This window comes from Anguilla rostrata, chromosome 7, assembly GCF_018555375.3.
Source record: "Anguilla rostrata isolate EN2019 chromosome 7, ASM1855537v3, whole genome shotgun sequence".
Classification (NCBI taxonomy): Eukaryota; Metazoa; Chordata; class Actinopteri; order Anguilliformes; family Anguillidae; genus Anguilla; species Anguilla rostrata.
In genome coordinates, this window is record NC_057939.1 from 5894859 (window position 1) to 5921024 (window position 26166).

Sequence of the window (26166 nt, forward strand, 5' to 3'; positions counted from 1 at the left end):
GCTTGTCTTTATGGGGGGGCGTTAGGTTGGGTGGGCTGACTCAGGCTTTTATTCCGCACCGGGACGTCCAGTGGCCGGCATTGAGCCCTGGAGCGCTCCACGCCCATGATAAAATTAAAAACGTCATGCCCGCCTGCCCGCCTGCCTTCAGTGCTCCGGGCCCTCAGGTGCTCATTCATTAGAGGACTTCCCTTCACTCCTATTATTAATGTGAGCACAGCACCTCTTCAGCACAGGCTAAATATTTAACTGATAATCTACCTTAAGAAAAGTGCAGAGCTTAATGAAATAATGACTAAATCCAACAAAGAAAAACCACTGGTGGGAGAAGTCATTTTTTGTATGTCACCCAAAAAAAAAAAAAAAGGCGAAGGTGAGAAGTGTGGCCTGGTGCTGTGCTGTGGGGAGAGCTAGGGCGTGTGTGTGCGTGGTGTGTGTGTGTGTGTGTGTGTGTGTGTGTGTGTGTGTGTGTGTGTGTACACACTCCCCTCTCCCTACGCCCTCCGCTGACACTGCCTTTCCCCCCCTCCCAGACCTGTGTGCCCTGCCACCATGTTCTGGAAGTTTGACCTGCACACCACCTCCCACATCGACAAGCTGCTGGACAAGGAGGATGTGACCCTGCAGGAGCTGATGGAGGAGGAGGACGTGCTGCAGGAGTGCAAGGCCCAGAACCGCAGGCTGCTCCTCTTCCTCAGCCAGGACCACTGCATGCAGGAGCTGGTCACCCTCATCACCCGGGAGCCGCCCGAGGACATGGAGGAGAAGATCCGCTTCAAGTGAGGCCCGAGGGGAGGGAGGCAGGGGGAGGAAGGGGGCCGACGAGGTGCATCGAGGGGGGGCAAAGGAAGGGGGGTGTTAGAGAATGTGGGGACAGGACGAGGAATGTGTGTACACATAGACCAATCATGCAGACCAATCAGATCTTTTTTTGTTTTGGACATTAACAGATTCAGAATAGTTGTATTGTTGTTTCTCTGAATTAAGAAAAGACACTGACGAGCCAACTGTGTTATTTATACAACTGCTTTATGGCCTATGACATCTGGCTGGCTTATGTCCATTTATTACACGCACTGGAGCAGTTACTGTTTTGTAACTGAGTAAGCAGTGTGAATCTCCAAGTTAAGGGATGCTTTACCATCCCATCTGGGAAAATTTGGTTTCCATTACTGTGCCTTAAAACGTGATGACAGTACACACCACAGAATTTAAAAAATCAATTAATAACCACATCAACACAACACAAATTTAATTCTCAAAAACGGAACTGTGTTGCTGTTCTAGTGGAATATTGGTCACAGAATCATAAAAATGGCATCTTCGCAGATTAGCTCCTCAGAACGTGAGTGCGTTCAGGTCGCTGCTTTCGAGCGCTGTCATTATTAGTAACTGTGTTATTATTTTGATGCTACGACGGCCTGCCAACCAAAAGAGAGCACACCCATGGTTTTGGCAATGTTAAGGACTCCGTTACCACAGCTGGAAGCCCAACCCAGGTCCCCAGAAGCGCACGCCCCATCGACTCCCAACGTGTCTGGTCACGTGACCCGGGACTCGTGCAACTGCAGAACCGAACAGGACTGAGTCCGTCCTGCGCTTCGCTGAATCTGCGGTCGCTCAGCTTCTGTCCACCTCGTGAGGACGAACCCCCCCCCCACCCCAGACTCAATGCCCTCGCAGGTGGGGGCGCGTCCCAGGGGACCACGGGGCCCGATTCTAGGCCCGGGGGCCTCCGAGGCGTCCGTCAGCCCGTGAACCGGCCCCCGTCTCCGGCGGCAACGACCCCTCTGTCTCGCCGAACAGAGAACTGAGCACCTGACCCCTGACCCCTGACCCCTGAACGCTGCGGACTTTGTTACTTTGACGTGATCTCTCAGATGAGGGGTTCAGGCGCTCGGACCCTGTACCGCCTGTACCGTCTTCTCCGCGCGCATTCTTTCCGTTTGAAGACCGTGAAGCCGAGCCTCGTGACCCTCGAGGGGTGTGCGCATCTTTCTGGGTGACTTGTGTTGCGTCGTAGCTTAAATTTCACACCTCTTTTAACTTCCTGAGCAGGGCACTACAGGAGCAGAGACGGCTCAAACCAAGCAGGTGATCAGCCTCTCCGCTGTGATTTAGAACTTGAGCTGGTGGGGTAATATGGGGGGAGTCGGCTGGTTTTTTCTTGGGGGGGGTCGGGGGCGAGGGTATCCTGCTGGTGCTCAGGAGGTACATTAGAGAATGAGACTGCGCTGTGTGCACTGCACCGTGCAAAATCAATTTCACTCAGATCTTGCACTCATTTTCTCCAGGAGGGGAAATGAGTGGAAGATCTTTTGAAGTCGTCTCTTCAAAAATTGAAAATATACCACGCAGTCCAGGGGGGGAGGGGGTGGGGGATGTTTGCATTTTCAGAGTTTGGTTGTGTTGCCACGGCTACCTTAGCCACAGTGGTCTTCAAACGCGCTTCGTCATAGCGGTCCTTGAAGTGGGACGCTGTCCTCCCCTCAGACCTACACCCCGAAGGTGGCAGACATATTGGCTCCCCTCCCCCGATCGGGAAACTATGACTAACCAGCCGAGTAGCCGCAGGGTAGACATGAACGGCTCTGATATCCCTGCGTTCAGGTTGTCCTTACGAAGTTCAGGGCAGAAGCCTCAACCGGAGCCTTGTGGAACACACTGAGCCTTGTGGAACACACTGAGCCTTGCGGTACACACTGAGCCTTGTGGAACACACTGAGCCTTGTGGAACACACTGAGCCTTGCGGAACACACTGAGCCTTGCGGAACACACTGAGCCTTGTGGAACACACTGAGCCTTGTGGAACACACTGAGCCTTGTGGAACACACTGAGCCCTGTGGAACACACTGAGCCCTGTGGGACACACTGAGCCTTGTGGAACACACTGAGCCTTGTGGAACACACTGAGCCTGGGGCCTTGTGGAAACCTGCCCTGTGGACACACTGCAGCCTGTGGCACCTGAGCCTTGTGGAACACACTGAGCCTTGTGGCACACTGACCCTTGGAACACACTGAGCCCTGGTGACACCAGCCCGTGAACACCGAGCCGTCACACGAGCCCTGTGGAACACACTGAGCCCTGTGGGACACACTGAGCCTTGTGGAACACACTGAGCCTTGTGGAACACACTGAGCCCTGTGGAACACACTGAGCCTTGTGGAACACACTGAGCCTTGTGGAACACACTGAGCCGTGTGGAACACACTGAGCCTTGCGGAACACACTGAGCCTTGCGAACACACTGAGCCGTGTGGAACACACTGAGCCTTGTGGAGCACACTGAGCCCTGTGGAACACACTGAGCCGGGTTTGGTAGCCGCTCCGCTCTTTCACGGGGGAGTTGGCCCTGCCGCACATGCCGGTTCTCATTTAGCGTTTGACCTCTCGCGTGTGTGTGACCCCCCCTTCCCCCCCCGATGACCCCTGACCCCTGGGCGGCGTCTCGCACTGATGACATAACCGCACGGGGGAGGATGGCGGTCAGAAAGGCAGCCCCGGAGCCAGGCCATTAGTCAGCTCTGTTTTAGATGTGGCTTTTAAAAAAAAAAAATGTTTTTTGAGTTTGGAGCCTGATCAAATTCTGCAGCAGAGAGCTAGCGTTCCCTTGGGAGATAGTTCAGCATCCGGGCCAGAAACGCCATGAAACTCTGAAGCACGAGGATCCCCCCCCCCCCCCGAAGGGAATTTGTACTCTTCATTATTAGTGGCATCATCAGGAAATACCATTACGGTTTTCACTTTGTCATTTCATCAGCTTCTGGTCCTCAGAGATAAATTAAAAGAAAAAACATTTCCAAAGTTTTCTTGTGGGTGACAACAGTGGATCAAAAGTCGAGGCAGGTCATTCTGAGTTCACGGGATATGGAATACGACCTTTGCTTTGTCCTTAACCGAAAAACTAATCTGGCAGCTTGATGGGGCCTTTCCAGCTTGTCCCGTGCATTCTAGAAGTCCACGGTGCGTTTTAAATAACCAGAAAGCTCTGGCTTTTAATTACGTGTGTGGTGTCAGCAATTTTGAAGGAACCGATCTAGAATAGAAACGTAAGGTTTTAGTTTTTTTTGCTTCAGACCAACTGGTAACCTCTGGGTTTTTCAAGCTTTCCCATCCTTTTGCACTCCAGATATAGGTGGCCAACACGATGCCTGCAGCACTTTGAGGGCTGTAACGGACTCTGGCTCAGCCTGCACTACAGCTCAGTGATTTAGCGGCTTGACTTTTGCGGGTCAGGTGGTGGGGCTCCTTCTGGGGGGGGCAGTGGGGGAGGGGAGGGGGTGCAGCTGGCACAGAGGAAAGCTTGCCCACGCCCTGCCACACACACAGGCGAGCATGCCAGGCCTCAGAAGAAGGGCCATTGATCTTCTTTCCCTTCCGAACAGGCCTCTCCTGCGCACACTTCCTGTCCTCTCCCTGACCCTCTGCTAGCCCAGTCCAGTACTGCGCTGTGGCTGGGGGGGTGATTAGCTCTGGGGGATTTGTTCTAATTCAGTTTGGTTCCGTCTACTGAGAGAGTGAGACGCCGGACCTGTGCCAGGGGGTGCAGCTGGCTCTGTGTGTGTGTGTGTGTGTGTGTGCTTGGGTGTGTGGCCATGCGTGTCTGTGTCTGTGTGTATGCGTGCGCGTGTGAGAGAGTGAGAGAGTGAGTGAGAGTCCATGCGTGCATGTCTGTGTCTCTGTGTGCAAGCGTGTGTGTCTGTGTCTGTCTGTGTGCATGCGTGTGTGTGTCTGTGTCTGTGTGCATGCGTGTGTGTGTCTGTGTCTGTGTGTGTGCGTGGGTGTTTGTGGTTTGAATTGTATTTGTACGCCAGTTACTCCCCCTCCCTCCAGTACCGTGGTGCTCATTCACAGTCCTGCAGCTCCCATGGGCGGAACCGTGCCCGTCTTACCTGGAACACCTCCGTCTCCCTGCTCTCCACAGAGGCCTGGGGAACCAGGGCCGTCCCCCAGTGAAGAGGGACATGGGGATCGCTGTGACCCTTTAACAGGCTCCGCCCACCGGGTTCGTTAGCAGAGAGAGCTCGTTAGCGGGGCGCTAATGAAGACGGAGCCGCCAGGATCTGAGCCGTCGGTTCAAAGCGGCCGAGCCCGTCGGGGTCGTTACCTTCTTATCTGGCTGGGATCTCTTTGCAGTCGGGCAATCTCAAATAATTAGAGCCGGAAACATGCTGCAGATCATTTATTTTTCTGCCCCCCCCCCCCCCCAGTCGATTTTCCCTTCCCTCCCCTCCCCGTTTACGGCTCTTTGACTGCAGTATCAGATAGGGGGGTGGCGGGGGGCGGGGGATTGGGTCAGCCGCGGTTATTCATCACGCAGGGTTGTAGCGTCCGAACATCCCCCTCCTCATGTTTCATGCACCAAAGGCGGTGATGTTTCCAGGCACGGTGTGGCTTCTCGTTTCTTCAGGACCTTCGGTCCGGGTTTGTGGAGCGTGCTGTGTGTTCGCCCTTTCTCACTGTGCTCCCCCCTCCCTCCCAACCCCCCATAGGTACCCCAACATCGCCTGCGAGCTCCTGACCTCGGACGTGAACCACATCAACGACAAGCTGGGCGGGGACGAGTCTCTGCTGGAGACGCTGTACGGCTTCCTGGAGCAGCAGCCCCCGCTCAACCCCCTGCTGGCCAGCTTCTTCAGCAAGACCATCGGCAACCTCATCGCCCGCAAGACCGAACAGGTGAGGGCCCGCGGGGCCCGGGGCCGAGCCTGCGCTCCACTCCGGGGCCCGGGGGACCCCCGTGGGGTCCCCCGCAAAACCCTAGCGTGCACCCCAAGCGCTTCACCACACGTTTCAAAAATAATTAAAGATGAAAGTAGCATGAGCATGGAAAAACCCAAACGCCGTAAACTGTCAGAGGCCAAAATATATTAGACGCGGCTGTGCTCCCCACAGCTTGTCGTAAATCCAGCCGACCATAATTTCCTGTTCTTTTCATCTCCCTCGTGACTCGCATGAATCATCCGTACGTGAGTTCGCGGAAGGGCATTAGGACGGAGCTCACTTCTGACGCGAGATGAGTGTTTACACGTTTATTGTGGTTGGGGCTGCTGTGACTTATGGTGGGTACTACTGCTACAGATTCTCTACACTTATTCTCGGTCTCTCTTAACACTGAACCCAAAATGTTCCGGTTTAATTCAACAAAGGAGCATTGCCAAAGACTCTAGCGTTGGTAATTGATGTTCTGTCATCATTCATCCCTCTTTGTGAATATTTCTAAGCTGCAGTGTTGCACCAGAAACTAACATTGCACTAGAAATGGTTTCCAAGTGGAACCTCCAGAAATAGAAGTGATGCAGAAGCTGGCCATTGGGTTGTTATCGAAGATCTAGTATCTTCCATGGAAGGCCACTTTTTGAATTCAAACTGCCGAGGTCACAGGTGTCAAACTCCAGTCTTGGAGGGCCGCAGCGTCTGCTGATTCTTTGGGGCTGATTCTCGGCACAAGTGTTCCATTGAAGTCATTGATTGGCTCAGGAATCCACACCCCATGTTTTCAACGCCTTCATTGGCTGCTGATTGAAAGGAAAACACTGCGGCCCCCTTTGGATTCAGTTTGACCCCCCCCAAGTCTGGGGGTTGGGTGGTGACCTTCTGTGCTGTTTCAGTGATACAGTCGTTGAGAAAGCTTTTGCCAAATCCACGTTTCCCTCCTCCAGGTCATCACCTTCCTGAGGAAGAAAGAGGGCTTCATCGGCCTGGTGCTGAAGCACATCGACACCTCCGCCATGATGGACCTGCTGCTCCGGCTCATCAGCTGCGTGGAGCCTGCCCCCTTGAGGCAGGAGGTCCTCGCTGTAAGTCCCCCGCTACCTCTGAGGCTCACGCACAGGCGCTGCCCTGGGTTTGCGAAGCCTTAAAGAGGCGCCCCACCCCGGGCAGAAGGTTCTAGAAGCGCTTCGATATCACACATCCGGACTGGCGTCGGGTAGATACACTGTAATAGCACAGGGTGAAGTTAGAGCATTGTGCTTCATTTGTTGGATTAACTACATATTTTGCAGTCTTGTTTAGGTATTTAATGGCTTTTTTATTTGTTTTATTTGAGGCAACGTTACGGGACGCTCTGTGACTGGAGGCTTGGTTTTGCCCCGTGTCTGTTTTAAAATGTTAAACTTTGGGTGCCCTTGAATGTGCCCGCAGCGCTCCTGCAGGGGTCGAGTTGAGCACCCCTTCTGCAGGGCGATGGGTAATGATTTAATGGGCACCTACACGTCTCTAAACATTGTGGACCAGGGGCTTTGAGTAAGGCAGAAGTATGACGCTCGGCTTTCAGCAGGTGAGAAAGAGGTGACTTAGTTCGGCGAGAGGAACGGAAGCCTCGCGTGCGTTCAGAAAACATTCCGGAATCCGAGGAATCCACCTGGAGCGAGCGTCACGCGCTCCTGTGCTGTAGCCACGCAGGTGTTGTTTTGGCTTGCAAATGCTGACATGCATGCCTCCCAAATGTGTTTTTTTTTTTTTTTTTTTTAATTCTCTGAGAAAAAAAAAGCCAATGCTCTTCTGATCGACTAGTCATCGGTGCATCATGCGCCAAAACGCCAGTGATCTCTCTGTCGGTTACACATGTCAGGCTGGCCTAACGGACCAGCTGTAAACGCCATTAGCCCTCCAGACACCCGTCCGTTTCATTGATAGCCGAGAAAAACACACACGGGAGCAAAAACTGCGCGGATCGGCTAATAGGGAAATTAATACGTGTGTTAAGATACTATTTGAATCGTTGCATCCGTATTTGAATTTATGCACAGTTTGAATAATCCATTTATTTGCATTTTAGATATTAATGAATGTACTTAGTCATGTATTGGTATCGGCACATTTCCTAATCCATTTTTTAACAGGACGAAACATCTGGTGTAAATGTGGCCACTGTTATTGTTATTACTGAAATGTGATGAGCTGTAAGGTGTGTGTTACTCAGTGTTTTTTATGGTCTGTCCTCCTCAGTGGCTGAACGAGGAGAAGCTGGTTCAGAGGCTCGTTGGGCTCATTCACACGGGCCAGGACGAGGAGGTGAGTCTGGGACGTCCCGCAGCTCGTAATAACACAGTGCACATTCATAGGGTTACCCTGCCCCGCGTCTGTCCCCAGCAGGACACAGGACTCCCTGCACGTGGAGGACCGCAGCTGAAGGCTCTGTTACTGCCCAAAGGTTACTGGCAAACCCACCCGGAGAGTCGCTGTGCTCATTCACACACGCTCGTTCGCGCACGCTAGTTCGCACAAGCTCATTGGCACATGCTCGTTCACACACACACACACACACACACACACACAGTCCCAGTCGCGTGTGGAGCGAGGCGCGTTGGTGCCGTGTTTGCGGTGCAGCGGTGATGTAACCCGTGACACGCGGTGATAGGGACGCATGTGTGTGTGTGTGTGTGTGTGTGTGTCGCACGCTCCGCAGTGACCAGACATCCCTGTGATATGACCGCGTGTTGAAGGGCAGCCTCCCTTCTGTTTTTGTTTTCTTTGTTTTCCTCGTCTCCTGTCGATATGATGATGTGTGTGATGTGCGTTGGTGCCATGTGCTTTGTGAAGGGAGTCTGCAAAGAGGATTGATATCGGTGTGCCTGTGTGTGTGTAGTTGTGTGCACTCTCCTTTGTTTCCTGTTTTTTTCCATTTTATTGTCTTTATTGATGTTCTTTAATGCTTATTTTATGTTCCTAAAACAACCTAAATTACGAGTGTACAATAAATGAATGTAAATGTGTGCATGTGTGTGTGTTTGCTCTGCAGAGGCAATCCAACGCTTCACAGACCCTGTGTGACATCATCCGTCTGAGCAGAGACCAGGCCACACAGCTGCAGGAGAGCATGGAGCCGGACCCCCTGCTCGCTGTGCTGGAGTCGTGAGTCCACCCCTAACCCCTAAACCCTACACCATAACCCCTAACCCCTAACCCCTAAACCCTAAACCCTAACCCTACACCATAACCCCTAAACCCTAAACCCTAACCCCTACACTGTAACGCCTCACCCCTAAACCCTAACCCCTAACCCCCTGCTCGCCGTGCTGGAGTCGTAAGTCCACCCTTAAACCTTAAACCCTAAACCCTAAACCCTATACACTGGCTATTTACCAACCTAAACTGTTCTGATCCACTCACATACACTGGCTGTGTACCAGCCTGACCTGCACTGATATACAGTAAGGCAGTTAGGGAGCCTCCTTTAAACAGCTGCGTACTGCGGAAGGGACCTGAGGACCCACAGGTGGCTTTTCCCACTAAAGTGCTGCTTTTTCAGAAAAGCCTTGTTGCCTGGAGGCTGTACTTATACTTTCTTCCTGTTTTAATTACCCACATTTAATCATGGGATTGAGATTAATTACAGTGATAATAATGAGCTCTTCGGCTGCTCGGTGCTCCATCAGTAACGAGCTGATTGGAGGACAGCCCGAGCTTGAATTTGGACGGCCCGAGCGGCCGGCAGGGTCCTCTCCCCCCCGCCCACCAGCTCAGAGTCCTGTCCCCTCACTCCAGGCAGGAGAGCGTGGAGGAGCTGCTGAAGAACATGTTCCCGGAGGAGAAGAGCGAGGCCTGCATCGTCAACGGAACTCAAGTGCTGCTTACCTTACTGGAAACCAGGAGGCCGGGGTGAGTCGCCCGCCTCGCCCGCTTTGGGGTTCCCGCGCGAGGGTGGGCACCGGGGCGGGTACGGGGGCACTAGGTCACATGGAGCTGGGCTCAGGGTCAGGAGGGTAAGAGTTTGAATCCCATTGTAGAGGCACTTAGCCTAATTTAATCTCTCTCAGTGAATAATTTAATGGCGGTCTGGGGAGGGGGCTCTTATCTGTGTGAGTCTGTGTGTGCGTGCATGCACTCGTGTCTGTGAGTGAGTGAGTGAGTGAGTGAGTGAGTGAGTGACTGGCTGACTCTCTCACTCATTGTGTTTATCTCCTTTCCTCCTGTAGGTTGGAAGGGCTGATGGACCTGTGTTCTCAGGGATATGAAAGGTCTTACACTGTCAACAGCAGCATACTACAGGGCATCCAGCCTCATCTAAAGGACTTCCACCAGCTGCTCCTCCAGCCCCCCAAGGCAAGACCTTTTAGCAGAGCCAATCTTCCCCCTCTTCCTGTTTCACTCTTCCCCCTTCCTGTTTCACTCTTTCCCCCTCTTCCTATTTCACTCTTTCCCCCTCTTCCTGTTTCACTTCCTGTTTCAATCTCCCCCTCTTCCTGTTTCACTTCCTGTTTCAATCTCCCCCTCTTCTCTCCCTCGCTCCCTGTCCCAGAGGACATGGAGCTTTCCTTTCTCTCTTAACCGGAAGCAGAGGAGATGGCGATTACACTTCAAAGCGCCCAGCAGAGATATCTCTGTCAGTCTCTGCCAGCTGTGCTGACTTTATGGCTTTTATAGACAGACTAGTTCTGTGACTACAGTGTGCTTGAATCGAAGAGAAAATCCCTGTGTGGACCCTGCACTTCAAACATATCGTTTCTCCTGCACTGCATAGAGGACCTCACAGAGGTCTTCGTTTTGAGTTGGCAGACGTCCTCTCTAATGCCCCCCCCCCCCTTCGCTAACAGAAAGCGGCGATGCTGACGACGATCGGCCTGCTGGAGGAGCCGCTGGGGAACTCGCGGCTGCACGTGGCGCGCATGGTGGCCTCCCTGCTGCAGGCCAGCACGCCCAGCGTCAGCCAGGAGCTCTGCCGCCTGGACACCGTCGACCTGCTGCTGGTGAGTCCCCGGAGCCTCGCGGTGTGTGTGTGTGTGTGTGTGTGTGTGCGCGCGCGCGTACGCTCCAGGCGTGTCCGGTCCTACCCGAAAAGGGTGCAGGTGCCGGTTTCTGTTTTAGTACGTTTGTTCGCTCCAGGGGTGTCTGGTCTTGCCAGAAGAGGGCGGGTCTGGGTGCTGGTTGTTCTTTTAACCCAGGACTTGAGCCCAAGACACCTGATTCAACTGTACCATTTCTCTCGATTGAAGACCTTTAGTAGCTAACTAGTTAAATCGAGCGTCGGAGTGTTGGGCTAAAGCAAAAACCACACCGGCCCTTTTCTGGTAAGATCGGACACCGCTGGTTTACTCGTTCCAAAGCCACTTCTGAGGTGGGTGTGACGAATGACCGCAACTATGAATAACTGGCATCGCTGCAGACCGCGGATGCCAGAACGGTGGCGTGGAGCAGCGTCGCGTGTGGATGTGTAAGCGCAAGGCACGATCCTCTGGCCTAGTGCATGACGCAGGTCTGCATGGGAAATGTAGTCCCAATGCCCACAGTTTAATGTGGAACCGTCTTACGGTGGTCTCCCGAGTCATTTAATTACTCTTACTGTATTTTCTTTACGTGCTTAGCTGATTGGGGCCTGGAATCGACCGGGCTCTTTTGGGCATTTGGAAAGCAACCCTGGGAAAGTGTTTATTTGGACGTGCCAAGAACAGCAGCGGTCTTCGCGGGGCTGAGTTATGAACGCTTGATGCGCAGGCGAATGTCAGGCTTCGTTATGTGATGGGAGCACCCCAGGTGCCTTTTTAAGGCAAGAGGACACCGTGTGTCTCTGGCACAGTCACATCTGCCTCTCCCCCCTCCCCTCTCCCTCTCCCTCCTCCCCCCCTTCCTCCCCCTCTACCCCTTCCCCCCTCCCTCTCTTCTTTCTCTCGGCAGGATTTGTTTTTTAAATACACCTGGAACAACTTTTTGCACTTACAAGTGGAGCTGTGCGTCGCTGCCATCCTGAACCACGCGTCCCAGGAGGAGAAGGCCATGGGCACCCTGGGGCAGGAACAGGGGGGGGTGCAGGGGCAGGGGCAGGGACAGGGGGCGGGGCAGGAGCAGACGCAGGGGGCGGGCAGGGGTTGGAGCAGATGCAGTTGGCGGGCAGGCACAGGGGCCGGCACAGGGGCAGGAGCAGGGGTGGGGGTGGGGCAAGAGCAGGGAAGGGGAGGGGCAGGGGGCGGGGCAGGAGCAGGGTAAGGGGCCGGAGCAGGGGAAGGGGCAGGAGCAGGGGCAGAAGCAGGGGCAGGAGCAGGATAAGGGGCAGAAGCAGGGGCAGGAGCAGGATAAGGGGCAGGAGCATGGGCAGGAGCATGGGCAGGAGCAGGGGCAGGAGCAGGGGAAGGGGGAGGGGCAGGGGCAGAAGCACGGGCAGGAGCAGGGGCAGGAGCAGGGCGAGGGTGGGGCCAGCCAGATGACCGGCCCGGACACGCCCGACGCTTCCGGACACAACGTCCTGGTTGCTCACGTAAGAGAACGAGACTCCCTTTCCTGTCCTCTGCCTGCAAAAGCTCCTCCCTTTCTCATGATAAACTCCTCCCTCTCACACTAAACTCCACCCACTCTTGTGCCAATATCCTCCCTCTCGCGTGTGTAACTCCATCCTTTCGTTTTCAAATCTCCTCCCTCGTACTAAACCACTCCCCCTCTCGCTTTAAACTCCTCCCACCATTTTAAACTCTTTGTCATGCAAGGAATCCATCCATCCATTATCTATACCCACTTATCCTGGGCAGGGTCGCGGGGGGTGCTGGAGCCTATCCCAGCGTGCTTTGGGGCAAGAGGCAGGATTACACCCTTGGACAGGCCGCCAATCTGTCGCAGGGCACACACACACACCATTCGCTCACCATTCACTCACGCACTCTATACTATCATATCATTTTTTGATGAGTTCCTGCTGACCGAACAGTGGTTGATGTAGGGGCTTTTGGGGACATGGTCTAAATGAAGGAAACAGACTTTGAGTCTCTCCAGAGCAGCTTTCACAGGGCCTCCAGGCCTCGTCTCGTGTCTGTATCACCCTGTTTTGTTTGATTGTGTTTTCGCTGGAAGCGGTTCCCCCTGGCGCCTGTAACCTGAGTCCGCCGCGCATGAGGAGCCTGTGGCCGGGCCCTCCCACGTCAACATGGCCGCCCGCGCGCGCACAGACGGCAGTGGATGACGACCGCGTTAGACCGACCTCGGCGGTCGACCCGTCTTTCGCGAACGCGCGTTTTCACGAACGCGGGCGGTGAAAATGTCACCTGCACTGAAACTGGCCCCGTTGAAACCACAGAAAGAGCCATCACCATGAACTCATCATCTTGCACCGAAACCCGCCTCCTCTTATGCTACCATCCTTTCATGTTTCACTTTGTGAAACCAGCGCGATTATGAGAGATATGCTGCAGAAAATGACTGAGATTCGTGTGCGTCTCCGTGGTGTAATGGCCCCCTCTTGCTGCCGGTTAATGGGGCGTGTCCGTCCCCTCGGTGGGCCGGGGGGGGGCAGGGGGTGGGGGGGGACCCAGGATGAACGGTAAGGGCCGTAAGCGCGTCAGGGCTATTGTGTGTTAGCCACTCGGTTAGCCTCAGATTTTCACTGCGCTGGCCGTTGTTCAGGGCTGACATTCCTCCTGTGAGATGGGGAGAGTTTATCCGTTATCCCATGTGGGTGGTGTTGAGCTCGCTTACGCTACTCTTCAATCTGATCTGTGTGTGTGTGTGTGTGTGTGTGTGTGTGTGTGTGTGTGTGTGCGCGTGTGTGCGTTCTGTATCTGCAGCTCTTCCAGAAGTGTCGATTGGTGCAGCGGATACTGGACGCCTGGGAGGAAAACGACAAAATTCAGTAAGAACAACCAAACGCTAACGCTAACCCTGTACTCTGTTACACAGGTATCTGCAGTAAGAACAACCAAACGCTAACACTGTACACTGTTACAGTTACACAGGAATCTGCATTAAGAACAGCCATATGCTAATGCTAACGCTAACCCTGTACACTGTTATAGTTACTCAGGTATCTGCGGGCTAATCCAGTATTAGCGTGTCAGAGTCAGAGTCGGCCCCATTGCGTTCAGCTCAGGAGGTCAGAAGAGAAACCTCTCTCTCCATAAATAGGCAGGCAGTATCAGAGAGCCAGCAGCAGCAGGCCAAACACAGAGACCACATCCAGCACTAATAATATCACTAAAGACTCTCTATAGAACCAAGATGCCTCACCCTCTGGGCCGTGTGTGGGAAAACCCTCCTCCTGAAGTGACATCACGGGGAGCTCATTCGATTTAACAATTTTCAAACAGCGGCAGGAACCTCTTTTTTTTGCTGAACCGTGAAGGGGACCTGTCTCTGGTGATAAATGTTCTCTGCTGAAACTCTCCCTTCTGTAAAATTGCCCCGCCCCCCCCCACCACGCTCCACTGTCACCGTGCTGACAGCATGTTGATTTTTGTTACCTGGCTGGCTGTTGGTTTTTTTTTTTTTTTTTTGGCTGTTTGCGAGTGAGGTTTCTGCGTTTGCTGTCCCAACTTACAGGGCTGAGGGGGGGATGAGGAGGGGGAACATGGGGCACCTGACCAGGATAGCCAACGCCGTGGTGCAGAACATGGAGAAGGGCCCCGTGCAGGCCCAGGTCGCCGACCTCATCAAAGGTGCGAGCGTGTGCGTCTGTCTGCGTGTGTGTGTGTGTGTGTGTCTGTCTGTGTGGGGGAGGTAGGGATTATGTTTTAAACCAGGACACATCCTTGTTTGAGGATCTACTCTCTTTTTGGTCATTTTTAAGTTTGCATGTACCTGTGTGCGCGTGGGAGCCATGTTTATGTGTCGCTGAACCTTCTGATCTCACCCGTTTCCCATGCTGTCTCTCACTTTATCTCCTTGCACATTTTTTAGGCCTGTTTTCATTGTTCAAATTCAGATGTGGGTGGAGCATACCATTTAAGCTCATTCGAGACAAAGTTTTGGATTTTTGGGGAATTATTAACGTACACCTGACCCACCCGACAGTGCAGTGCAGTAATATCCATGTAGTTGCTTTGACCTGCCTGCAGGGGGCGCATAGCACCAGGGAAAGCAGCTGTGAACACTTCGAGGGGTCTTTCTGAGGCTGCCAGCATGCTGGCCATTTGCATTTACAGCAAAAATAACTCCTAATTTTAAAAAAATTACGGTACTCAACATACAGTTGATTAGCTGTTAGTTTGTATTATCTGTGGTATTTGGCTCTGAGCACAGGGTTCATATATGACAGTGCGTCAGTGTTCAGGTGTTGTGTGGGCAGTCGGAGGAGTCCCCTCAGTCGCTGGCATGCACTAATCACCGCTCTGGTGTTACAGAGCTGCCAGAGGACTGCAGAGGACGCTGGGAAAGTTTTGTGGACGAGACGCTGACAGAAACCAACAGGAGGAACACTGTGGACCTGGTGAGCCTCGAACGCGCATTTCATGCATTTCACGTGTTTTGCACCTTTGAGTATGTTTTGTATATCTTGTACTCTGACTCAACGCACGTGAGAACAGCTGGAAGTGAAATGCAAAGGGAGCATCCGCTGAATCGGGGCCTTTGTGTTCTCAGGTGAGCTCGCACCACCTGCACTCCTCCAGCGAGGACGACGACATGGAGGGCCCCTTCCCCAACGAGCTGTCACTCCAGCAGGTGGGCGGAGCTTCAGGGCTGAATTTTTTAAAAGTCCTGTATTCCAGTTTTGGATCTTGTTTCAGCCAATGGAATCGTTTTCCCTTTTTTTTTTATTCCGTAGGCGTTTTCGGATTATCAGATCCAACAGATGACGGCAAACTTTGTGGATCAGTTCGGGTTTAACGACGAGGAATTCGCAGAGCACGACGACAACATCAAGTGAGATTTTATTCTACTGCTGTGCATTGATTCGTTGTAGGTCCTAATACATACAGAGTTCCTAGTAACATGAGTATTTCCGCTTTATTATGTTTAGTTGGAAGGATATCCTCTGCTTAAACAGTAAATTGCATGTTTTTCTTTTTTCCAGTGCCACGTTTGATAGGATTGCAGAGATCAACTTCAGTTTGGATGCGGATGACGACAGCGTAAGTCCCTTTCTGTCATTAAATAACATCTGCTGCGGCTGCAGGCGATTTGCCGCTCTGAAGAACCAGACATTTTGAATCCAGACATCGGCCTCCTGAATACAGATACACAGAGCCCCCTCAGAATGTGATTGGCTGGTCCCACACAGAACACTTCTGATTGGCTGCTCTCTAGTAGGGTTGCCATGCCGTTGGTAGGGCAGAGAATGGCCAGGGTCGGCCGTGTGACGGTGCGTAGAACCTTCCGGATGCCGACAGTTTTTCTTTTCGCAAACGCAGGCGAATTCCGCCGTGTTCGAGGCCTGCTGCAAGGAGAGGATACAGCAGTTCGACGACAACGAGGAAGAGGAGGACATCTGGGAGGAAAAGGAAATTAACTATGCAACACAAGTCAGATCCAGAACAAGGTAGACTGAGCGTTTCACCTTAGTCGGTTAAATGTGTTTTAATACATTGAATATGCACATTACATTGCAGTCTGATCCAGAGCAACTTACAAAAGCAGAGAACATCAGTGTTACTCTCATGAATTTGAAAACCGGCGTGTTCCTCAACCAAACCATCATTCGTTATAGAATAAGGCTGCTGACAGAAAGCAATGAGAGTACACACCACTCACATATAGTTTAAAAAGAAACTACAATACTATGAAACGCCAAACTTCATTTCCCAGAAGCCCTTGCACACCCTACTCTCTTTGTTGGCCTAATTCTTTTGCCCTGGTTACTCCGGCTCCCCTCCTGCAGGTTTGGGGTCTCGCGCACCTCCGAGGGCTCCTCCAGGACTGACATGGAGAACGGGGAGCGGGGTCGAGGCGCCGGTTCGGGCGAGGAGGAGGCGGAGTCCAAAGAGAGCTCCACCCACACAGAAAACAGCAAAAACGCCAGCCAGACTGAGGCCAAAGAGGCGGATTCCACAGGAAGTGAGTGACAGCGGACCGTCTGCCTTCTTTATCGTATGTTCTTTTAATGCATCTCCCACAAAAAATCTGCCTTTATATATGATCACAAACTTACACTGAACATCTTCACACAGTGACAGAGTACACTGTTCAAAAAAAAACTGAGTTACAAATTTTAAGCCTTACATTTTAATTAAATTTCAGTTCATCTCTTTTCATTTGAATTTCAGTTAATCTATTCTAATCTTGTCTTTATAATTATACCCTTGCTGCAAACCATTTCATTTTTATGAAAGGCCTTCTACTTAACATGCTTGTGCAAGTGATATAACTGCACTTTATGTGTGTGTGAGCTACCTCCCACAAATTAAAACAGAATGAAATAGCACAAAAATCTGCTTCCGCCACATATTATTTTGTTGTAATAAAACTGAGAGCTTGTGGCTGTGTGGGGACATTGCTTTTAATCATTAAGTAGTAGTTGGCTTGTTGACGTGGGAGGTGTGATTTGGTAACTGTCTGACACCTGAAATCAGAGAAGACTGGCCTCATACAGAGGCATGGCTGTAATGCATGTGAGAAAACTGCTTTGAAAACAAATGCTGGCCCTACCCACAATGCACCACTGCTGTAATTCACTAGTTTGTTAAAAAATGACCTTGGAGAAGCCTGCTGCACCCAAACACGGAACTCAGAAACACACAGAAACACAAGCTCTCTCACATATTCCGTCTCTCTCATACACTCTTTCATATACTCTCTCTGTGACGCACACACATGCTTTCACATACTCTGTCTCTCACACACTCTCTCTGTTACAGAAACACACGCACGTGCACACACACACACACACACACTGCACATTAAATGATATGGGAGGGTGAGTTAGCGGCATATCTCTGTATGAAGCTGTATGTAAACCTCATCTGCTTCAAGACAACATTTAATGCTTTGCTAGCACAATATCCCTAATGTCTTTATTATCGGTAATGTAATATGCTGTGTTTTTGCACAGGCCCAGGATGGACGGCCAGCTTCGAGGACGCGGTGAACTCGAAGGCCCCCGCCCCCGGCACGGCGGTGGACGTGGGTGCCGGACTGTGGGACTCCGCCTCCCCGCAGCGAGACTCCGCCCACATCGAGGACAAAGGGTGGGCCAAGTTCACCGACTTCCAGCCTTTCTGCTGGTGAGTCAGGAATGACTCAGAAGCGCAATGGCGGCTCGGGGGGGGGGGCCGGATCCTTCTAGAAGGCAGGCCTGGCTCTGAAGGGTGGAGCGGGCGGTTCCAGCGGCCGGCTCCATCCCTGGCCCTCTGGTCACGGTGTCCTTGAGCCCGACGCCCAGCCCCTGACTGCTCCCTACGAGCTGGTTGGCGCTTTGCTTGGCTGCTTCTCGCTGTTGGTGTGTGAGTGTGTGTGTGTGTGTGTTTGTGTGTGTGTGTAAATGGGTGAGCGGGTGAATGAGAGGCATTCATTGTAAAGTGCTTTGTGCAGCTGTAGTTGCTGGAAAAAGCTCTCTATAAGTGCAGTATATAAATGCCTTATAAATGCAGTCCATTTACCATTTCATCATGAATGATATGGGCCTGCAAGACGCAGTTCCTGTCCAGCCTCTTTGCTATTGGACACTCCTATTGCTCAATGAGCCACTTGTGCTAGCTTGCGTGATGCATTTCGTCCGTTTGCATGTTTGGATATACCTTCCTTATGGGTACAGTGGCAACATCCGAACCTATTGGAGTCGAACCTATAACCTTCTGGTTCCTAGTGCACATACCCAGCAGCTTCACTACTACCTTATTAAATGCTGTTTTTCATTCATGTAGGTTAATTCATGTGAGTGGCCGGGGCGGGGGTGTAAGCTGTGTCTTCTGGGGCTCTTATTTTGGGTTTCTGCAGCTCAGAGTCCGGCCCCAGGTGCAGCTCCCCGGTGGATTCCGAGAGCACCGATTCGGAAGGGCGTCCCAAACAGAGCCAGGATAAGAGCTGTGAGTAGAGGTCCCGTCCCAGGGGCCAGGGGGCCTGGGGGCCCGGGGGCCCGGGAAAGCGCGCTCGGTAGCTCTGCAGTGAAGCGCTGCCGTCTCCCGGGAGACCGGGTGTCTAAACGAATCATTTATGATAAAACGACTAATTTACGAGCAAATGATTTTTGATCACATCATGTACGTTGGAGAATATTTACTTCCGACAAAAAAAGAAATGTTTCCACGGTGCTTTTGTGCAGGAGTGTGTAGCAACATTTGTGTGTGTGTGTGTGTGTGTGTGTGTGCGTGCAGTGAAGGGCTCGTCGCCGTGCGCGTGGAACGTGTGCGTGGCCAGGAAGGCGCCGCTGGTGGCCTCGGACAGCAGCTCCTCCGGCGGCTCCGACAGCGAGGAGGACGAGGAGGACAAAGCCGACATCGTCACGGAGACCATCACCACGGGCGCCGGCAAGGAGACCATCAAGCTCACCATGGACGCCAAGAACGAGAAGGCGGTCTTCACGAGGTACGGCCGGCCGGGTGGAGGCCACCCGCAGCCCCTGAGTGGGTCGCGGGTAACCCCCGAGAAAGAGACGCCCGAGAGGTCGCTGCCGCCAGTTTAGTCATCCAATCAGGCGCCAGATTGAGACGCGCTCGTACGATTTTGTTTTGCCTCAAAGGCTCGATCGGGCCAATCAGCTTTGAGCCAGCAAGCACCGTAATTCATGAGCCCGGCCTCTTCCAGGCTCTCTGTAAACCACCAATGACCTCAAATGGGGGAGACCCAAAAAAATGGTTCCACCAAGACAGTGGGTTGAATCAGCTGGTTAAATGCCTGACCAGATTGAAAGCCTTCAGACTCTATGGCCCTGCAGGACTAAGCGACTGTTCTAGAAATGACTTAGTCCCTCATTTCTTGTGTAGGCCAGCCCAGACAGCAACAGCTGGCTGTAGTACAGTCGATGGTCAGATCTACGACGTAACGTCAAGTGACCTGTTCCTAGAATAGAGTCACAGTCACCCAAGGGTGAGCCGAAAGGGATGAAGTCCTCTCCTAAAATGAAACTGCATAAAGCCGTCTGGTCCCAAGGGACCTCAGGCCATATGTTCAGCTACTGCACTCTCCGCTGTCCCAGTGATGTACCCCCAGCCCAGAATCAGATCCTCACTAAAAAGAAGCCACGGCTAGCGGCGCTGGCTATCGAGGATCAGAGGCGGACAATCCAGGTTCAGAAAGTAAAAGTTCATCCCAGGATTTTGTTCCAGTCACCTGGATTTGCTAAGGAGCACCATTCTTCAGGGCAGGAGGTGGAGCTAAATCAGCTGGCTGAGTTCAGGGGTGGATGAAATACACGGCAGGACTTTTACTTTCTGACCCCTGGAATGTCCACCTCTACCGAGGATGGGCGTGCTACCAAGGTCCCCCCAGCTGACAGAGGTGGCAGTTGGGTCGGCCTGTGTTCATAGTTAATCGTCTCAGATTGGGTGGAACAAAAAAATTTGAACAAAAAGAAAATACTTTGAAAGGAAAAACACCTGGAGCCTCAAGCTCGGTAGCTCCTCCTTTAGGGCTGAGCCCCTCGAGGCTCCACGGTGGAGGCTCCCCTTCACGTTCCCAACGGCTGACTTGCCTTTGCCTTCGGGCTGCGTGAGAGTTCAGTCTCAGAATGTGAACTGGGAGTGAACCGCATTCTGCTGTCGCAGCACTGGGACAGCATTCTTCCAGCCGTGAATTATGTTGTTTTTTCTTGCCCGTTTTGCAAAGAGCCTTCGTGCTTTTTAAAAAAAACAACAAAAAAAAACTACTGCCTTTTGCTCCTGTTAATATCTGTAAGTGCCCCCTTCTAGGACAACTGTCATTTGCGTATTTACTCTGACTGTCTTTTTAAAAAGTCGTAAGCCATGTTATTGGTTAGTGTATTATCAGTAGTTACACGATTGGTTGAAATTTCCCTGTTAACTATTGCCTTTATGTGTAGTGCTGCTATGTACTGCTCAGGAGGAAACTGCCCTTTGGTCATTGAAGGGCACTTAAATGCTAATGTAGTCAGGACCCAGTTTAATTGGTCACTGAGCATTAATGATGTGTGTGTTTCATGACAGTGTGAATGTTGACTGTGTTCATTAATATTTCTGGCACCGCCCGTGGGCTTGGCTCCTACTCTAGCAGGCCGGACACGCACAGGTACTCAGACTGTAGACCTTCGTAGAGAAGCTCGGTCATCTCTCTTGATTTTGTTTTCCCGCCTCTTTTTTTTTTGTTTCTCAGTGATGTGTATTTGGCTCGATCCCCACATCAGTAGAGTAGATGTTGTTGTAGGAGCACGTAGATGCTTTTCAGTTCACTTGTGAATTGTCCTCTGTCCCGTCGTCTCCTTCAGTCGCTCACCACCCTTTGAAAAGAGGCAACGAAGGATTGATTGGAATCTCTTAAGTTTATTACTTGACATTGGCCGGCCTGCGCACCTTCGGCTGAACGTCTTGAGGGACGGAGGGACAGAGCTGTTCACCTCGCACAGTCTTGTCCTGTTTTTCTGTTTCAGAAACTGAAAGTAACGGAGAAATTGCTCGCCAATCGCCACGGCGATAGCCAGCACTGGCTCCGTTCACTTTACAGTAAAGCACCTCTAAATGTACTCTAATGCTCCGTGTCACCGAGGAGCCAAGGGGAACGCTGCAAAAACCCTAAAAAAAGTGACCGATTGGATACCTCGGCTCCGTAGTCTCTAACCAATCAGAGGCTTGCGTGTCACTGAGAAGGTGACCGCCTTGCAGCTTGACATTCGCGTTGAGCGTGGCACGTGCAGTTACAGCACAAGAGTACAAACCCTTAATGCTGGCATTAGCTCGCCCTGCTTCCGCTCATGCCGTCATTACTGTATTTCAGTTACGCCGGTAAGCCAGTTCTCGCTGCTGTATTTGTTACTGTGTTTTGAAGTGAACACTCAGTGATTTGTGTGGGGAATCACAGGGGAAAGCTCTGGAGGGGGAAGTGTGTTGTTTGCTTGGCTTGTGCACTTAGTCGGAATACATTACAGAGCACACAACAAAGCGCAGAGCACACTCTTAGGAGGATAGCTGGTCTTCACCATCACAGAATCCTTCAGATGTAGCCCGTGTGTAAATAAAGCCTGTGTGTCTATTTTCATACGTAATTATATCCTGGCACAAGAGGAAGCTGGCCTGTAATTATGGCCCACAGCTGGACAGAGTTGTGTGAACCACAGATCAGATTTCCTGGTTTATGAGAAAAGGGGCGGGACTGTTGCCGAGCGACGGGGGGAGAAACGAGAATGACGGAGCATAGAAATGAAAAGGGCCCTTTTTGTTGTTTTATCACAGTGCATTGCCAACTGTACGTTTTCAGACTCAGCTCTTGACCCCTCACCTCTGACCTCTGACCTCTGGGGGGAGGGGATGAATCTGCATGCGTCTCCACTATCTATCTGTCAGCATGCTGCACCATGTGTGGGAGGTCCACACGTTGCCATGGAGCTGTTGTGCACACACATGGTCATCCTGTCACAAATGCACACACTTTTCTCACCTGCTCTATGTATATACACACACACACACACACACACACACACGTGGGTAGGGGAAACGTCAGAGAGCGGGGGTGCTTTACTGTACTCTACATGCATTTGGTGTGAGCTGTTCTTACAGTGCTCTCTCTCTTTCTCTCCTTCTTCTCTTTCTCTCTTTCCCCCTCTTTCCCTCCCTGCTGCGGGGCTCAGAGTTTTTAGGCCTGCAGACAGAGGGTATGTAGAGAAGGAGGGACTGCTGTGTTTGCGATGGCACACTGAATAATGCACACCTACAGGGCATTGCCTCTGTACGGGAGCATGCACAGGCCTTTCATTCATTTGAGCAAACAAGGTCTCAAATGCCTGCATTTTCTTAACTTTCTTAAAGGAAAAAATGTCATACAGGACAAGATGCCTGAGCAGTTTAATTAAGCTAAGTGCAAATGGAATCTGATCTTATCAATCAAGATTCACAAGCAAATTGGTTAATCATTACCCTTTGAAGTGTAGGTTTTTTGAAATATTTTTTTTTTCTCCAAAATTCTAAGTCAGTGTTTTAGAATGCTGCTTTGAGTCACCCAGTAGTGATTGTGACCTCAGCATTAGAATGTTCATTTAAGAACATTCTAATCACATATTTGTACACCTCGAACGGTTAAGGTAATGCAACCCATTTAACTGGTGCCACAGTTGTCACAGGTGTGACCTTTAACCTTTTTTCAGTGTGCTGTTGGCTTTCATTGGACTGTAGGATTTCGGCACGCTGTGGCCAGGCTTTCTCCGCACACTGTGGCCAGGCTTTCTCCGCACACTGGGCTGTCGGTGTTTGGTAGCTGTGCTGTCAGTGTTTTCTGACTGTGGCTCAGTGTACCATACTGCAAGCTTAGCTTTCAGTGTGCTGTTGGATCCGTTGCTCTGTAGCTGCATTTTCAGTTCTGTGGTCTTTTAGTGCGTTATATCTGGGCTTTTAGTGCGCTATACCTGGGCTTTTAGTATGCTGTATTTTGGCTTTTAGTGTGCTATATCTAGGCTTGTAGTGTGCTGTATTTTGGCTCGTAGTGTACTGTGTCCAGGCTTTTAGTATGCTGTATCTAGGCTTTTAGTGTGCTGTATCTAGGCTTTTAGTGTGCTGTATGTGGGCTTTTAGTGTGCTATACCTGGGCTTTTAGTGTGCTGTATCTAGGATTTTAGTGTGCTGTATCTAGGCTTTTAGTGTGCTGTATGCAGGCTTTTAGTGTGCTATACCTGGGCTTTTAGTGTGCTGTATCTAGGATTTTAGTGTGCTGTATATAGGCTTTACTGTGCTATATCTAGGCTTGTAGTGTGCTGTATCTTGGCTCGTAGTGTACTGTGTCCAGGCTTTTAGTGTGCTGTATCTAGGCTTTACTGTGCTGTATCTAGGATTGTAGAGTGCTGTATATAGGCGTTTTGTGTGCTGTATCTAGGCTTGAAGTAGTGTGCTGTATCTAGACCTTTAGTGTGCTGTATCTAGGCTTGTAGTAGTGCACTGTATCTAGACATTTAGTGTGCTGTATCTAGGCTTGTGTTAGTCTGCTGTATCTAGGATTTTAGTGTGATGTAGCTTGGTCTTTAGTGTGCACTTGCTAGGTTTTTCAGTGTGCTGCAGCTGGTCTTTTAATGTGCTGTAGGTAAACGTTTAGTATACAGTTGCTATGTTTTTAGTGTGCTGTAACTAGGTAGTTTTTAGTGTGCTTTGGGCCTTCAGTATTCTGCACCAAGGGTTTCTTAGCTGGACTAGTATTACACTGGAGGTATTCACGGAGGGCTTTAGAGTGCTATGGCCAGGCATCTGGTATTGCTTGGCTTCTAGTGGGCTGTAGACTTCAGTTCGAACTCCACACATGAATGCTACTGTCCATAAATATATGCAGGCTTGGGATCCACTGCCTCGCCAGTCCCTGTTGTGTCCACACGCTCGTGCAGCTCAAGAGCACATTACCGTCCCGCCGGCTTGGGGCCTGGCCGTGCACAGCACACCCTGCTGGTGGAGGCCAGTACTGCACGGAACTGCCACTCCGAATACACACCCCAGTGGCAGTCGGATGCACAACGCAGTGCCATTGCACTGTGTTGGGTTGCTGTGGGTCAGCCATTACATGCTAACTTCCCTTAACGTCTTGCTGTTTCCCTTAAAATTACCCATGATCCTAACAGCCATAGTTACCCCCCTAACCTCTGCCACCTCAGGTCACGCTGTCCACCATTTTGTATATTTTTTTGATGTAGAACGGTCTTAAATCTCTTAGAAAAGCATCATAAGCTATACTGCGATACCATTTAACTCAGAAACGGGGCACACTTAGAGGCCTTTTTCAGTCCCATGTGCTTATTTAGGCCTTGAGCCTTTAATTTAAGCGAGTCTCATCAATCTTCCAAAACGTTAGTAGCGGTCACAGTCACCAAGTTAAAGAACAATGCACCTACAGTTAAAGACAGACAGCACTGAACTAATATTGAAGTAAGGCTCGAGTGTTTTCTGAAATTATTCCTCTCACCATTAGTGGGAGCTTATTATTTCCATGCATAATGCTCCAAATTCCCCTCTGCATTGACCATCTGTTCCTTGCTGGCCAGTGAGAGTTTCTCAGCATTTTACATGCCAGTTTAAGGCCGGCACCTGTAGCGATTGAGCAGGTGTGTTGCTGTGGCAGCGTGGTTTGAGGATTAGGCCACTAACGTAGCGTCCCAGAGCAGCCCTGGAGGGGGGGCCCACTGGTGTCTGATGAGCCGACGCCCGTGGCGCCCTTCCCGGGGCACGTGATTGGTGGGGCCCTGGTGACCGGGACTCAGATGCCCCTCCCCTCCGTCTGTCCGCAGCGAGGAGGCGGAGACCGCGCTCATGGCCAAGCTCAGCATCGCCGACGGACCCCAGAAGGGGGCGGAGCTCCCCGAGAAAACGGAGGCAGCGGGCGACCCGCTCAACGCCACGGCGACCGCCAGCCCTGCCACAGACCTCACTGTGACGGACAAGAAGTAAGCCCCGCCCCCCTTCCCATCTTCACTGTGGCGTGTAGAGAGAGTGAGAGAGAGAGAGGGGGAGGTAGAGAGAGGGAGGGAGGGATGTGGTGAGCCAGGTCTCCACGCTCCCCATACAAGGAAATCCAGGCAGGTCAGAGCTAAATATACAGGCCCAAACCCATAGGTACAGCCAAGTTACACATCTGGACGCGGGGCTCCAAACGGAGAGCAGGCCTCCGTCCAATCACAGGGCTGCCTCCTGTCCCCCGCCCCCCTCCCTGGCGGGGTTGCTTTGGGTTACCTTCCATTCATAACAGCCACTCGCATTCCTGTTCAAACAGCCCTTGTGCTGGGTCAGTCAGGGGAGAGATCAAGAGCAGGAGAGGCTTGTTTCTCTGCAAGTGTGTGAAAGTGCTGCTTGCAGGCGAGTGCCTGTGATGCGCTGCGGTGTGATGTGCTCTGCCGCCCCCTGGTGGTGGCTGACGGTTTCTCTGCCTGTCCCGCAGAGAGGAGGCGCCCTCACCTGTGGAGCCCACTCTCAACGGGCCGGCCTGACGCTGCCGGGACCAGGACAGGTCGGACCCTCTCTGTACCGCTTCCATTTTACTCCAAAAAAAAAAACAACCTCCTCCATGCAACTTTCTCGTGTTTGCAATTAAATATGCTGCGATGTTCCTGGACCCTGCCAATCAAGAGGGGGACTTTGGGGGGGAGGGGGGCAGGGGTTGGGGGTTTTGGGGGTTGGGGGGGGTGGGTGGTGGTGGTGGTAGGGGCAGGATTGAAAAAAAACAAACAAAAAAACAAAAATACAAATAAACAAACACATCTAACGGAAAATGTCTTTTTAGCCGATGTTGAAATTGTACTGTTTTAATGTAGCAGTGGACATTTATGATTACAGTCTCAAAGGATTCCGCGTTTTTTTTTTTTTTTTTTTTTGGTTTTTTCATAATTTCCTGGAGGATTGGACCAGCCCTTTCCATCTATATATACACCCCCCCCCCATCCCCTACCCCGCCCC

The 26166-nt window shown here is 51.7% G+C and overlaps 1 protein-coding gene across 1 annotated transcript in view; it reads left to right on the forward strand.

Annotated features, from left to right (window-relative positions):
* The window catches only part of LOC135258565 (serine/threonine-protein phosphatase 6 regulatory subunit 2-like), a 43662-nt gene extending 17857 nt beyond the window's left edge, over positions 1–25805 (forward strand). Inside the window, exons 3-27 of the mRNA XM_064342031.1 lie at positions 534–779; positions 5497–5683; positions 6667–6804; positions 7958–8023; positions 8751–8863; positions 9497–9610; positions 9928–10054; positions 10546–10698; positions 11624–11803; positions 11859–12200; positions 13498–13562; positions 14249–14364; positions 15049–15134; positions 15287–15367; positions 15471–15568; positions 15720–15777; positions 16057–16184; positions 16524–16699; positions 17694–17865; positions 18578–18666; positions 18955–19165; positions 20810–20824; positions 22377–22400; positions 25005–25160; positions 25652–25805. Coding sequence (XP_064198101.1) covers positions 553–779; positions 5497–5683; positions 6667–6804; positions 7958–8023; positions 8751–8863; positions 9497–9610; positions 9928–10054; positions 10546–10698; positions 11624–11803; positions 11859–12200; positions 13498–13562; positions 14249–14364; positions 15049–15134; positions 15287–15367; positions 15471–15568; positions 15720–15777; positions 16057–16184; positions 16524–16699; positions 17694–17865; positions 18578–18666; positions 18955–19165; positions 20810–20824; positions 22377–22400; positions 25005–25160; positions 25652–25700 — 3171 coding nt within the window. The 5' untranslated portion in view covers positions 534–552 and the 3' untranslated portion in view covers positions 25701–25805. The remainder of the gene's footprint in view (positions 1–533; positions 780–5496; positions 5684–6666; positions 6805–7957; positions 8024–8750; positions 8864–9496; positions 9611–9927; positions 10055–10545; positions 10699–11623; positions 11804–11858; positions 12201–13497; positions 13563–14248; positions 14365–15048; positions 15135–15286; positions 15368–15470; positions 15569–15719; positions 15778–16056; positions 16185–16523; positions 16700–17693; positions 17866–18577; positions 18667–18954; positions 19166–20809; positions 20825–22376; positions 22401–25004; positions 25161–25651) is intronic.
* Positions 25806–26166: the final 361 nt, after the last annotated feature.